At 38.6% G+C, this 14,431-nt stretch overlaps 1 protein-coding gene, 1 non-coding gene and 1 pseudogene across 2 annotated transcripts in view; 1 reads left to right on the forward strand and 2 right to left on the reverse strand.

Annotated features, from left to right (window-relative positions):
- Positions 1–14,431, reverse strand: part of PARP12 (poly(ADP-ribose) polymerase family member 12) — a 65,261-nt gene that overhangs the window by 35,998 nt on the left and 14,832 nt on the right. Inside the window, exon 5 of the mRNA XM_058297467.1 lies at positions 9,487–9,610. Within this exon, the coding sequence (XP_058153450.1) occupies positions 9,487–9,610 (124 nt within the window). The remainder of the gene's footprint in view (positions 1–9,486; positions 9,611–14,431) is intronic.
- Positions 8,177–8,660, forward strand: LOC101442909 (large ribosomal subunit protein eL24-like; annotated as a pseudogene).
- Positions 13,966–14,069, reverse strand: LOC131278632 (U6 spliceosomal RNA). Its single transcript, XR_009186015.1, has one exon. It is a non-coding gene; the product is annotated as a U6 spliceosomal RNA (small nuclear RNA).

Consider the following 14,431-nt stretch of genomic DNA (forward strand, 5'->3'; position numbering starts at 1 on the left):
ACACCTTTAGCTAGAATGGAAAAGAAAAAAAGAGAGGGCACAAATAAAATCAGAAATGAAAACAGGGACATTACTACTAATCACACAGAAATAAAAAGGATTATAATAGGATACTATGAACAAGTATATGCCTATACAAAATGTACAAATTTCAAGAAACACACAAATTACTTACACTGGCTCAAGAAGAAATAGATGTGGAGAAAGTGGCCATGGTGGCTGCTGGGGGTAGGGAGTGGGAGGAAGAGATGTGATGTTGGGGCATTTTCAGGGGTTGGAGGTGTCCTGGGTGGTGCTGCAGGGACAGCTACCGGATATTATATGTCCTCCCATTGCCCACTGGGAGGACTGTGGGAGTGTGGGCTATGGGGTGGACCACTGACCATGAGGTGCAGTGGTGCTCAGAGATGTATTCACCAAATGCAATGAATGTCTCATGATGATGGAGGAGGTTGTTGTTATGGGTGGAGGAGTAGGGTGAGGGGGGGGGTATATGGGTACCACATATTTTTTTAATGTAATATTAAAAAAAATAAAGACAAAATAAATAATTTTTTTAAAAAAAGAAGAAATAGAGGATCTCATATAAAACAAGTTAAGAGAATCAGTCAGTAAATCAAAAACCTTCCAACAAATCTTCCAGGACCAGATGGTTTCAGTGAATTTTAACAAACATTCCAAAAAGAAATAACATCAATCCTGTTGGAATTCTTTCAGGAAGTTGAAGAGGAAGAATCACTTCCTAAATCATTCTATTAGGCCAACATCACCCAGATAAGATACAGCAAAAAAGGAAAATTATAGACCAAATCCCTTATGAAAATAGATGCAAAAATCTTCCAATATATTACTAGCACAACAAATTCAAAAACATATTAAAAGAATTATACCTCATGATCAAATGGGATTTATTCCAGGTATGCAAGGGTGGTTTAACATTAGAAAATCAATTAATATAATACACTACACTAAGAGAACAAAGGAAAAAGCACATCACCTCAAATGATGCAGGAAAGACATCTGACAAAATCCAGTACCCCTTCTTTAGTCTCAGAAAACTAAGAACGAAAGGGAACTTCCTCAACATGATAAAGGGCATATATGAAACACCTACAGCTAATATCATACTCAATGGTCAAAGACTGAAAACCCTCCCCCTAAAATCAGGAAGACAGACAAAGAAGCCCGCTATTACCATTATTAGACAACACTGTACTGGAAGTGGTAGCCAGATCTATTAGGGATGAATAAGAAATTAAAGGTATCCAAATTAGAAAGAAGCAAAATTCTCCCTAATTAAAGATGACATGATCCTATATATAGAAAATTCTGAAAAACCTGCAACAAAGCTACTAGAGCTAACGAATTTAGCAAAATAGCAGGATACAAGATCAACACATAAAAATCAGTAGTCTTTCTATACACTAGGGATGAACAATCTGAAGAGGAAATCAAGAAAACTCCATTTACAATAGCAAGTAAAAGAAAAAAATATCTAGGAATAAATTTAACCAAGGATGTAAAGATCGTATACATGTACAACTAAAAAACTTGCTTAAATAAATCAAAGAAGACCTAAATTAATGGAAGGAAATTCCATGTTCGTGGATTGGAAGACTATTGTTCAGACGTCAATTCTACCCAAAGCGATTTCAGATTCAATGCAATCCCAATAAAAATTCCAACAACTATTTTGCAGAAATGGAAAAACCAATCATCAAATTTACATGGAAGGATAAGAAGCCCCAAAGAGCCAAAATAATCTTGAAAAAGAACAAAGCTGGAAGACTCACACTTACCAATCTTAAAACTTATTACAAAGCACAGTAATAAAAACAGCATGGTACTGTCACAAGGACAGATGTGAAGACCAATGGAATAAAATTAAGAATTCAGGGTAAATTATTATCTGTGTAGTGCAGCAGTGCCCCAAAATGTGTTCCCTGAGTGTGATGAGGGTGCCGCAATGATGAGGGAGGTTGTTGGTGTAGGAGGAGTGGGGTATGGGGGGGTGGGGGATATACAGGAACTGCTTATATTTTTTAATGTAACAGTTTTTTTGTTATGAATATATCTTCAAAAAAATACAATTTACAAAAATGATGTGGTGGGGAGTGGGGAGTGGGTTACATGGGAACCTCATATTTTTTGTTTATGTTTTTTAATGTAACATTCCTTGTGTTCTATTAATTTAAAATTTTTTTTTAAAATAAAGCATTAGTGTATACACACACACACAAAGGAAGCACAGGACACTGGGAAAAAAAAAAGAATTCAGAAATCAACCTTCATGTTTATGGCCAACTGATTTTTGACAAGGGTACCAAATCCACTCAATTGGGAAAGAATAGTCTCTTTAACAAAATAGTGTTGGGAAAACAATCTCCATAAGCAAAAGAATGAAAGTGGACCTCCATTTCACACCATATACAAAAATAAATTCAAGATAGATCAGAGACTTAAATATAAGAGCCAGAACTATAGAACTCCTAGCAGAAAACATAAGGACATATCTTTATGACGTTGTGATAGGCAATAGTTTCTTAGACTTTACATCCAAAGCACAAGCAACAAAAGAAAAAAACAGATAAATGGGATTGTATTAGCCAAAGGAGTGCTAATGCAAAATACCAGAAATCTGTTGGCTTTTATAAAAGGGTATTTATTTGGGGCAGATTACAGTTACCAAGCCATAGAGTGTTAAGTTACTTCCCCCACCAAAGTCTGTTGCCACGTGTTGGAGAAAGATAGCTGCCAACATCTGCAAGGGTTGGTCTTCCTCTTTCTCTTAAGGCTCTGTGGTTCCAGTGCCTTCCAATATCTGCTGCAGGTTGTAGTAAGTCTCATCTCTCTCTCCCCGACTCGGTTCTCTCTAGGCTCAGCTGCTCTCTTCTCTCCACAAGGCCAGATGTAAACTATCAAGCTAACTGCTTGTCTCTCTTCCCAGGGCCTCTGCCATGTTTAATGGAGCCTTCGCTCTTTCCTGATGTATCTGCTTCTCTGTGTATTTACTTCTCAGAGCTCCAGCATTAAAACTCCAGCATCAAACTCCAGTCTGCTCTGCCATGTGGTTTTCTCTGTGACATGGCCCAATCAAAGCCTTAATCACAATTTAATCAAGTAGAAGTGAAACCTCTGACTCCAATACAATCTAATATGCCCTCAGGAACAAACCAGTTTGCAAACAATCCAATATCTATTTTTGGAATTCATAAATAATGCCAAGCTGCTACAGGAACCACAGCAAAATTTGAAACTTTTATGCAAAAGACTTTGTCATAAAGTAAAAAGACAATCTGCACAATGGGAGAAAATATTTGGAGATCACATATCTAAGAAGGGTTTAGTATCCAGAACATATAAAGAAGTCCTACAACTCAACAACAAAAAGACAAACAACCCAATTACTAAATGGGCAAAAAGACTTAAACAGACCTTTCTACAAAGAAGATACACAAATGGCTAGAGAGTACAACATCATTAACTATTAGGGAAATGCAAATCAAAACCACAATGAGATACTGTTTCACACCCACTAGAATGGCCACTATTAAAAAAACAAAATTACAAGTGTTAGAAAGGATGTGGAGAAATAGGAATACTCACTCATTGTTGGTAGGAATGTAAAATGGTGCAGCTACTATGAAACAGAATTTGAAAGGTCTCAAAGTATATAATTACCATAGGACCCAGCAATTCCACTTCTAGGTGGGACTGAAATGAAATGCAGGGTCTTGAGCAGATATTTCCATACCAATGTTCAAAGCAGCATTAATTCACAACTGCCCAAAAGTAGAAGCAAGCCAAGGGTCCACCAAACAAATGGGTAAACAAAATTTGGTACATAAATACAATGGAATCTTTTTCTGCATAAAAATAAAAAGTTCTGGGAAGCATTTTGGCCCAACAGATAGGGCATCCACCTACCACATAGGCGGTCCATGGTTCAAACCCTCCTGACCCATGTGATGAGCTGGCCCACACGCAGTGCTGACACACACAAGGAGTGCCATGCCACGCAGGGGTGTCCCCCGTGTAGGGGAACCCCATGCACAAGGAGTGCACCCCGTAAGGAGAGTCGCCCAGCGCGAAAGGAAGTGCAGCCTGCCCAGGAATGGCGGACACACACACAGAGCTGACGGAGCAAGATGACGCAACAAAACAAGACACTGATTCTGGGAGCCGCTGACAAGAATATAAGCAGACACAGAAGATAACACAGCGAATGTCACAGCAGACAATTGGGGGGGGGGGGGAGGGAAGAGAAATAAAAAATAAATCTTTAATAAATAAATAAAAAGTTCTGATACATGAGACAACTTGGATGAACCATGAAGACATCATGTTGAGTGAAATAAGCCAGACACAGATGGACAAAAATTGAACGTTCTCAGTGATACGAAATAATTAGAATAAGCCAACTCTCAGAGCAGAAACTAGAGGTTACCAGGGGCTGGAACAGCGGTAAGGAATGGTAGTTAATGCTAAGTGGTCCAGAGTTTCTGTTTGGAATGACGGAAAAGTTTTGGTTAACAGATGGAGGTGATGGTAGCACAAACTGTGAATGTAATTAATGCCACTGAATTACATATTTGAATGCGGTTAAAAGATGAAATTTTAGATTGTATATGTTACTAGAAAAAAAATTTTAAATACATATATAGGGAAACGGACTTGACCCAGTGGTTAGGGCGTCCATCTACCACATGGAGGTCTGCGGTTCAAACCCCAGGCCTCCTTGACCTGTGTGGAGCTGGCCCAAGCGCAGTGCTGATGCACGCAAGGAGTGCCGTGCCACGTAGGGGTGTCCCCACATAGAGGAGCCCCATGCGCAAGAAGTGCGCTCAGTAAGGAGAGCCTCCCAGCGTGAAAAAAAGTGCAGCCTACCTAAGAATGGCACCGCCCACACGGCGAGCTAACACAAGATGACGCAACAAAAAGAAACACAGCTTCCCATGCCGCTGACAATAACAGAAGCGGACAAAAGAAGGAGACACAGCAAACAGACAAGGGGGGGAGGGAGAAATACATAAATAAATAAATCTTTAAAAAAAAAAATACATATATATACGCACATAAACTTTCCAAAGCTGACTCAAGGAAAAACAGCATACCTGAATGGCCCCATAACAATGAAAGAAATTGAGTCAGTAGTTTAAAATCTTCACAAATTAAATATTCTTCTTTTGTTCCCTCCTAATTTTAAAGGAAATTATTTTTAAATGTTTCACCTTAATTTACAAAGAAATTTTTGGAACCCTTTGTCTTGTAAAGGAATTGTAATTTTAATCCTAGTATGCTAGATTTTTAAGCCTAAATATTTTTATAGAAAAATGATTATTCAGGAAAACAATTTGTAGATACCTTTTTTCTTAGAGAATAGAAAGAGAAGTAATCATCTCAAACTTATTTTTTATGAGGTAAAGTTCCTTATATAAAAACCAGATAAAGATAATCGAGGAGGGTGGAAGGTGGGGTATGTAGGAACCTCTTATATTTTTTAATATAGCATTTTTTGTGATTTATGTATCTTAAAAAAAATAGTTTAATAAAAATAATTTTTAAAAAATTTTTTAAATGATAATATGAAACACTTTTGAGTAAGACCAAGCTTACGCAAACGTAAATTCCAAAATCTAAAAATCTTATACCAAGTAGTGGCAATCCAGATTCAGCACTACATAAATACATAAAATGCAGATAGACTTAATGTTAGAAAAGTAAAGTAATTCATCTCATTAACAAATAAATGTGAAACATGTGTTCTTACTTAGAAAAAGACCTTTACCAAAAGGGGGAAATATTAAATAAAATAGTTTTTATGGCTAAGAGATTTCAAAGTGAGTCAGGATGTCATTCTGGAGTTTAGCTCATGCAGGTCTCAGGCAGATTTCACAAACTGCCACAGTAAACAAAACCTCAAACAAAAGTGCTCCCAAGGGCTCTAGGGACCTCCAGACTCCACAGGCAAGCCCCAAGGCCTCAAGAAATCAACTTCTCCCCCGGGGACCCTATTTGGGAATATATAAAAATCTACTTCCCCAATATAACATAGTTAAACTCATTTATAAAAGTCCCCTCATCATGGTTCCTCTACTTCTTTTATTTGAACTTATAGTTTTCAGTGTATCTTGAGTATATTTCTCACAGACTTAAACCTTCGGATTGTTCATATACTGGATGAGCCCTGAAACCCAGCAGAGTTGCAGACAATTTCTACTCTCCCGTTCTTTGCGCCTGCCCTGGACTACTAACAAAATGATGATGATGGACCACTCCCATCCCCAAAATAAGGAGTATCTTCAACTACAAGCAAAACAATTCCATTTCTTTGCCCCATAATATCTATGTCCCTTCTCAGCTGGAAGCAGTCAGGGTAGACATCATCCCAAATCCCTCAAGACTGAGAAATAAACAAAAATAAGGGGGCGGGGGGCAGATGTAACTCAAGTGCCAGTTACCCATATATGAGGACCCAGCCCAGGTTCCATCCCTGGTACCGCTTAAAAAAAAAAACAAAAGAAATCCCCCAGATTGGGAAAAGTTTAGATGTCAGACAATATCAAATGTACCAAATGTTAGGGAGAATGTGGAACATTCTCTATCCATTGCTAATGGTGGTGGAAACTGGCATAATCAATTTGGCATGATCTAACAGAACTGAAGATGCACCCAGCATACCTCCCTGTAATTCCCTTCCTGGACACCTACCCTAAAAAACTCATGCACATTCTATAGCAGGAGTCAAGAACAACATAGATGAATCTCAATAACATAGTGGTGAAGGAAAGGAGTCAGATACAAGAGTGCAGACCACCTGATTCCATTGAGTATCAAGATCAGGCAAAACTAATCTTTGGTGAAGAAGTCAGAACAATCATTATGGCTTATATGGGGTAAGGACTGACAGGAAGGGGGCATGAGGGACTTTTGGGGGGGGGCTTGGTGGGTGGGTGAAAATGTTTTGTACCTCTACTGGAGTGTTGGCTACAATAGTTTAGACATTTGTCAAACTTCATTGAATTGTACCCTTAATATCTGTGCATTTCATTGTTTGTAAATTTTGCCTCCAAATAAGAGAGAGAGAGAAAGAAGAAAGGGAAAGAAAGGTAGCTAAGGAATGGTATGTGAATTATTTAATTGTCCTAAGGGAAAGAATTTGTTTCACATACTGGTTTACCAATAGTTATTCTCATGTAATTGTTTGCAATCTGTAGCAGTTTGTTATTACTGATGAATTCCAAAAAGAAATACTGATTATGTTTGTAAACTGCTCTGTTCCTCTGGGCTAGCGATATCCTTAGATTGTACTGAATTCAGAGATTTCACTTTTACTTGATTAAATTAGGATTAGGGCTTTGGTTGGGCCATGTTAGTAGTACACTGAGACAATGACAAGGCACAGGAGTTAGTTGGAGTTTTGAGTTGGAGCCCCAAGAAGTAAACACATAGGAGGAGAACAGAGGAACAGAGACAGCTCCATAGACATGGCAGAGGCCCCAGGAAGAGAGAGAGCCTAAGAGTCTACAGCTAACCTTGTGAAGAGAACAGAGCAGCAGCTGTGCCCAGAGAGAAATGAGCCCCAGGAGAGAGACAAGACTTATCCCAGACTACAACTGACACTGGAAGAAGCTGGGACCACAGAGCCATAAGAGGAAGAGGGAGGCTGGACCCTTGCAGACGCTGGCAGCCATCGTGCTCCAACACATGGCAACAGACTTTGGTGAGAGAAGTAACTTACACTTTATGGCCTGGTAACTCTAAGCTTCTACCCTTTTATAAAAGCAACAGATTTCTGATATTTTGCATCAGCACTCTTTGGTTGACTAATACACAGTCCAAGAACAAATCTGTTTAATCTACTCAAAAATTACATTCAAATTCTCTCTTCCTGGCAAAATATTTTAGAAAGTTCAATTCAGGATGTAATAAGCATTTGAAAATGAGGCTACATGGGAGTTCCCTGTTTATTCTGAATTGACTAAGTGAAAATACTGGGACACACTTAGAAAAATAAAGTTAAAAATAAACACTAAACAAACAGATGCTTAGCTGTATAACATTAGGAGACCAAAGGCTAATATTTCACAAATTTATCGCCTGATTTTCCATAATAACGAACTAATAAAGAAGTATATGGCTCTTTGCTGTCTTTCCTTGTTCCTCGGGGTCTGTAACCATGAAGGTCAAGCTCTGCAGTTTCAGTGGGTACAATATATATCTTGGACATGGGAAGCACTATGCGAGGACCACCAGGAAGGTTTTCCAGTTTCTTAATGCAAAATGCAAATTGGCGTTCCTTTCCAAGAGGAACCTCAGCAGATAAACTGGACTGTCCTCTACAGAAGAAAGCATAAAAAGGTCAGAAGAAATTCAAAAAGAGAGAGCTCGCCATGCAGTAAAATTCCAGAGGGCTATCACTGGTGCATCCCTTGCAGATATTATGGCCAAGAGGAATCAGAAATCTGAAGTTTGAAAGACTCAACAAGAACAAGCTATCAGGGCTGCCAAAGAAGCAAGAAAGGCTAAACAGGCATCTAAAAAGATAGCAATGGCTGCTGCTAAGACTCCCACCTAAATAAAAAGATAGGCAGTACCTAAATAAAAAGATTGTGAAGACTGTGAAGGTTTCTGCTCCCCAAGTTGGTGGAAAACGCTAAGTTGGCAAATCAGATTTTTAAATAAAGATGTGACTGTAACTCAAAAAATATATATATATATGTACATGATGGATCTCAACAACAGTAATCAGACCTTGCTTTTTCTTGGCACTATCTTTTCCTTTCCCCATAAATCCTTTCTGAAAGGAGAGAAGGGGAGAACAGAGCCATCAAATCACAGTAAGAACATTGACTTCCAATTTCCAGTCAAGAACTACTACCTCCAGATCAGGCTGTGTACTGGGACTGTTGGGGAATGAATCATATCCCAGACAAAAGGCATGTGTAGGTCCCAACCCCCGATGCCATGGGTGTGAACCCATTTGTAAACAGGACCTTTGAAGATATTATTAGTTCAGGTGTGGCCAAACTGAATGAGGGTGGGCCTTAACCCATTATGGCTAAAGTCCTTATAACCAAAGGAAACTGGGCACAGAAAAAGAAAGCACAGGGAACAGTCAGAAGCTATAAGTCAAAGGGGAACCCAGAAGAGAAAGGAGAAGATACTAATATATGCATTGCCATGTAAAAGAAAAACCAAGCAACCCCAAAGATTGCCAGCCAGTCAGAAGATACCAGGAGGAAGCAAGTCATCTAGCCTCTGAAACTTTGAGCCAATTAACTCCCATAGTTAAGCCATAGGTAATTGTATGGTATTTGTGTTAGCAGCCAGGAAATGAACACTGTGTGTGTATATACACATACAAACATACACCCCAGTGCCTGCAAACTCAAGGCCATCAAAACTAAACACTGCTATATCTCAACTTCCTATACCACAAACAAAAGTCCAAGCACAAAAACAGAGACAAGTGACATTTCGTACCTGTTTTTTCTGGGATTGCTATATGCCTCTTCAATAAGCTCCATTCTGTCCAAATCCTTCCACTCACTTCCATCCAAGAATTGCCATCGATATGGCAGATGAAAATGAACTTTATTGCACTTATCTAAAATAAAAATATAAAGACAGACACATTGGCAACACATGAGATGCTTAGTCCCGTGGTTTTCAATGGGTATGCCACCCACTGACCTGGAGACAATTTATTAAGTTGGGGGGGAGTCTTTTTTTTCCTGAAGTCATGCCTGAGCATTTGTATATTAAAATATTATTAAATAAATTTACCTTTCCTCCCTTTTTCACAATTAGATGAAAAAAAATACATTGATTTTTAAGAATACGTATGTTGACAGGGTATGTTATCTATGAGTTTCATTTTATGATAAAGAAGATGAAAAAATACATTGATTTTTAAGAATACGTATGTTGATAGGGTATGTTATCTGTGAGTTTCATTTTATGATAGTAAAGAATCTGATCATTAGAAGGTCAAAGATTCCATCCCTGCAGGAGGAAGTTTGCCTCAATATTTCCATTCATGTGGAATGTGACAAGGTAGAAGTCACACCCAAGATCAAGCTAAATTTATTACTACTAGAAACTCATCCCAACCTTAACACATTGAACCCAAGATGGGTCAGTGTGGAGTCCAAGTCACTTCACGCTCTTCTAGCTGCCACCATGCCCACCCCACTCCTTCTACGTATCTCCCATGTCCCTGCAGGTTCGCACACACTGCTCTGCCTATATACACAACAGTCCAGGTCTTTAGTATCTGGCCTATGCCTTCCCTATGATCCTCCTGGGCACCAGGTTCTCACTCCCCTCTTCATTCTTTGCACTTCCTTCCTGCCTTACCTTTGCTCATGCCAGCTCCTCCTTCTGGAATGTTGCCAACACCCCTTTCTCTACCTATCAGTATCCAATGTAAGACTACAGTACATTCATAAAGTGGGATGTTATGAGAAGAAAGGAAGGAAGAAAAAGAATGGGAGACTCTGCACTCTGATATGGATCTATCTCCAAGATACACACTATTAAGTTGAAAGACATAGAATAAGGTATAAAATCTTTATGGAAGGATAGCCAAAGGCCTGGTAATATAACTACTTCCTGGAGGTGTCCTGGATGTTGGGGAAAAGAGATGTGACTTCCTTCTTACTGCCTACCCTTGGACATTTTTAATTTATCTTTCAAGATAATAATATTGAAGCTTGGCTAAGATGATACTTGAAAAAAATAAAAATTTTCAAAACTTGTATGCTTCATGTCAAACACATCTCAATATCACCTCTTTCTCAGAGCTTCTGAAAATGTGTACCTTGTGGGGATAGAGGGTGGGGGGGTGGGGGGCACAATTCCATGAAGGAACATGAGGAGGCTTCTTGGGCTTGTCAAAGACCAGGCCTGGGGCTAGGCAGACAGGAGCAGCAGGAGCACCAGGCAAGGAGGGATCAGGGAACAAAGAGGAGAGGACACCCAGTTGATGAAATCCTTCTAAGTTCAACAAGACTGACACAGCCAGCACTAGGAACCTATGCTCTCCTAATGTGTCCACGGTTCAAAGGTGGATGGCTCACACCAGGCCAAGAAACCTCTTAGACTCTCTACAAGTTATGTGTACGACAAAGCTAATATTTACAATAAAGGATAGATAAGGCCAGCAGTCATAACCAAGTAAGTGAAATGATCAGGGATGGAAGGAAAGGCCGCACCAAGGTATCCTATAAAAACCCCAGCACAGATGAATCCCAGATGGTCTGAATAAGAATGCCCTGCTAGAAGGCAACCACCCTGGGAAGGGTATACCACTCACAGGTCTCCCAGGCTAAAATCTCTCCAGGAAAGACACAGGGGTCAAGGGACGGCTCTATAGTCAAAGAGCAGGTCCAAGATTTTCGGTTCTTAACTGAAGCCTGAGTGTGATGCACAGATTCACAAGCTGGGTGGGAGGGGGAAGGGTGGTGACCAGGAAAGACGGCCACAAAGACTCCTTTCACAAAGACAGCAGCTAGTGAGAACTGTGCCCAGGCACAGCGATGGAGGCGAAAGGCACCTTCTCTGCCTCACTTCCCCTTCTCCTCCTATCCCCACTCTCAGCCTCCTTTCCCTTACTCTTATGTTCCTCCATTTGGCATGGCATTCCAGAGTACAGGCTTTTTAGAAGATGAGTCACAGAAAACAAATGAATTTGGCAGACTAAGTGCTGACATCCACCTCCTTTTCCTCCTTAAACCCTCTGAAATGACAGAAAAGATAGAATAAATCCTAAAGCAGAGAAAACAATAAAAAGTACCATCAAAAGATCAGAATTATTAGAGAACTCTTAAATTTATAAAGCAGAAGAATCAAACTGATGGAGATAAAGAGAAAAAAAATCCAAAATATGCTGGAGAGAACTACTGCAGAAATGCAAAGGATCTGGGAGCTTTATAAATTCAGTGAAACAAGGAACAAGAAAGATACCTGACCAATCACAATGAAACTAATCAAACTATTGCTTTGAGACTAGAGCAGGCACTTCCTTACTTTGACTTGCTATTTGCTTCCCAGTTAAACTTGCATATGTGAAGAAAAGCATAGCCACCAAAACCCACCCCAGTCCTGGGATACATATTAGCAGCTCATCACACCACACAGGACATACTGCCTCTTCCCCATTATCACCAGAGACAAAGGCCTGGAATTAAAATCAGCACTCACCATCAGGGATTCTCAAATACCAACATGATTAGACAATCAAGAATCACCCAGCACATGAGGAAAAATAACACAGAGAGAGGCACCAAATTCAAACAGAAGAATCAGCATCTAAGGAAAGAGAGTAAACAGAAAGAGTAATAGCTTAATTATTACACTCACAAATATGAGAAGTTATTTTGGATTTAAAGCAAAGAGGATATCATGAAAAACAACACTCAGAAATATTTTAAATCTAATATTTGATCCACAAAATAAAAAGGCCTCAATGGGAGGGGGTGGACAGCAGAACTGACACTGCTGAAAATCCAATCAGTAAGCTGAAAAGTCAACCCAACTGATTTATCCAAAGCATAGTGCAAAAAGATAAAGAGCTGGAAATTAGCTTCTAAGTGAGAGAAGAGCAAGACTAAAGAGAAAACATTTTATGCCTTAAATGGAGTAGGGCTGGGAATGAAACAGATTACCTACCCACAAGGGAATGAGAACTTGAGTTTCAATCAGACTTCCTACAAGCAGCACAGGTCACAACAAGCAGTAGAATAATATCTTTAAAACTCCAAGGACACTACCTAACTCATTTTCTGAGGGCAGCATTATCCTAATAACAAAACCAGACAAGGATACTACTGAAAATAAAGCTATAGACCAATATCCCTCATGGACAAAGTATCAGGAAACAAAATTCAGCCATATGCAAAAAACTGAACACATCATGTTTAAAAAAGTTTTATCCTGGGAATGCTAGATTTAACATTCAAAAATCAACATAATTCACCTATTAACAAAATAAAGGAAACCATACAGTCATATCAATAAAGGTAGAAAAGATATTTGGCAAAATTTAACACTCATTCATGATAAAAACTCTCAGTAAACCACAATTAGAAGAGGACTTCCTGAATCAGCTAAAGGGTATCTATGAAAAACCTAAAGCTAACATCACGTTTATTGGCAAATAAACAAGCAAAAAAAAAAAAAAAAAAAAACCTGAATGTTCTGTACCTGAGATGAAAAATAAGACAAGGAGATTCACTCTCACCACTTCTACCCTACATTATACTCAAAATCCTAGTCAGAGCAATAAGGCAAGAAATAAAAAGCATACAAATTAGAAACAAAGTAAAACTGTCTTTAACAGGATTATACATATCAAAAAGCCTAAAGAAGCCACAAAACTAGTTCTTAGAACAAATAATTGAATTTAGCAAAGTTGTAGAATACAATGTAAATATATAAATGCCAGCTAAATTTCTATCTTCTACTAACAATAAACAATTAGAAAAAGAAAGTTACAATAGCATCGAAAAACATGAAATACTCAGGGATAAATTTAATATATATAATACATATACACCAAAAACTACAAACACCGCTGAGAGAAATTAAAGACGGCATTAACAAATGCAATAATAGAGCTTATTCATAGACTTGCAGATTCAATATCATTAAGATGTCATTTCCCCCTAAAATGATCTACAGATTCATTGCAATCCCAACCAAAATTCCAGCAGAAGTTTTTGCAGAAATTGACAAGGCAATTCTGAAACTTATATGGAAATGAAAAGGACCTCTAATAGCCAAAACAATTTTGGAAATGAACAAAGTTCGAGGACTTCACCTGATTTTGAGACTTAGAATAAAGCTATAATAATCAACACAATGGGGATTTGGCATAAGAACAGATACACATATCAATGCAACAAAAGAGGAGTCCAGAAATCGAACCATGTAAATATGACCAATTTTTTTTTAACTTTTAAAAATATGGAACGCTTTGCAAATTTGCGTGTCATCCTTGCACAGGGGCCATGCTAATCTTCTCTGAATCGTTCCCATGACCAACTGATTTTTGACAAAGGATCCATTTATTTAATGGTGCTGGAAGAAGTGGATATTCATCTGGGAAAAAATGAACCTCAAACCTTTCAACTCAAACCATACACAAAATTCTCTTAAAATGGACCCTAGATCTCAACATAAAAGCTAAATCTACAAAATTTCTAGGAAAATAATCATAGGAGAGAATGACAACATCATGGTTACATCAGACATTCCTTGGAAAAGTCTCCCCTCAGAAACAACAAATAAAAGGACACGCTCACTTGCTTGGAACTCTGAAGGATGACTGAGACTGGAGGACTCCACAAATGCTGAAATGAAGGGAAAAAAGAAAAACCAAAAAACGAAAATGAAAAAAGGTAGATCTACAACTTGGACTTGCCAG

Source organism: Dasypus novemcinctus, chromosome 5 (genome assembly GCF_030445035.2).
Source record: "Dasypus novemcinctus isolate mDasNov1 chromosome 5, mDasNov1.1.hap2, whole genome shotgun sequence".
Lineage (NCBI taxonomy): Eukaryota > Metazoa > Chordata > Mammalia > Cingulata > Dasypodidae > Dasypus > Dasypus novemcinctus.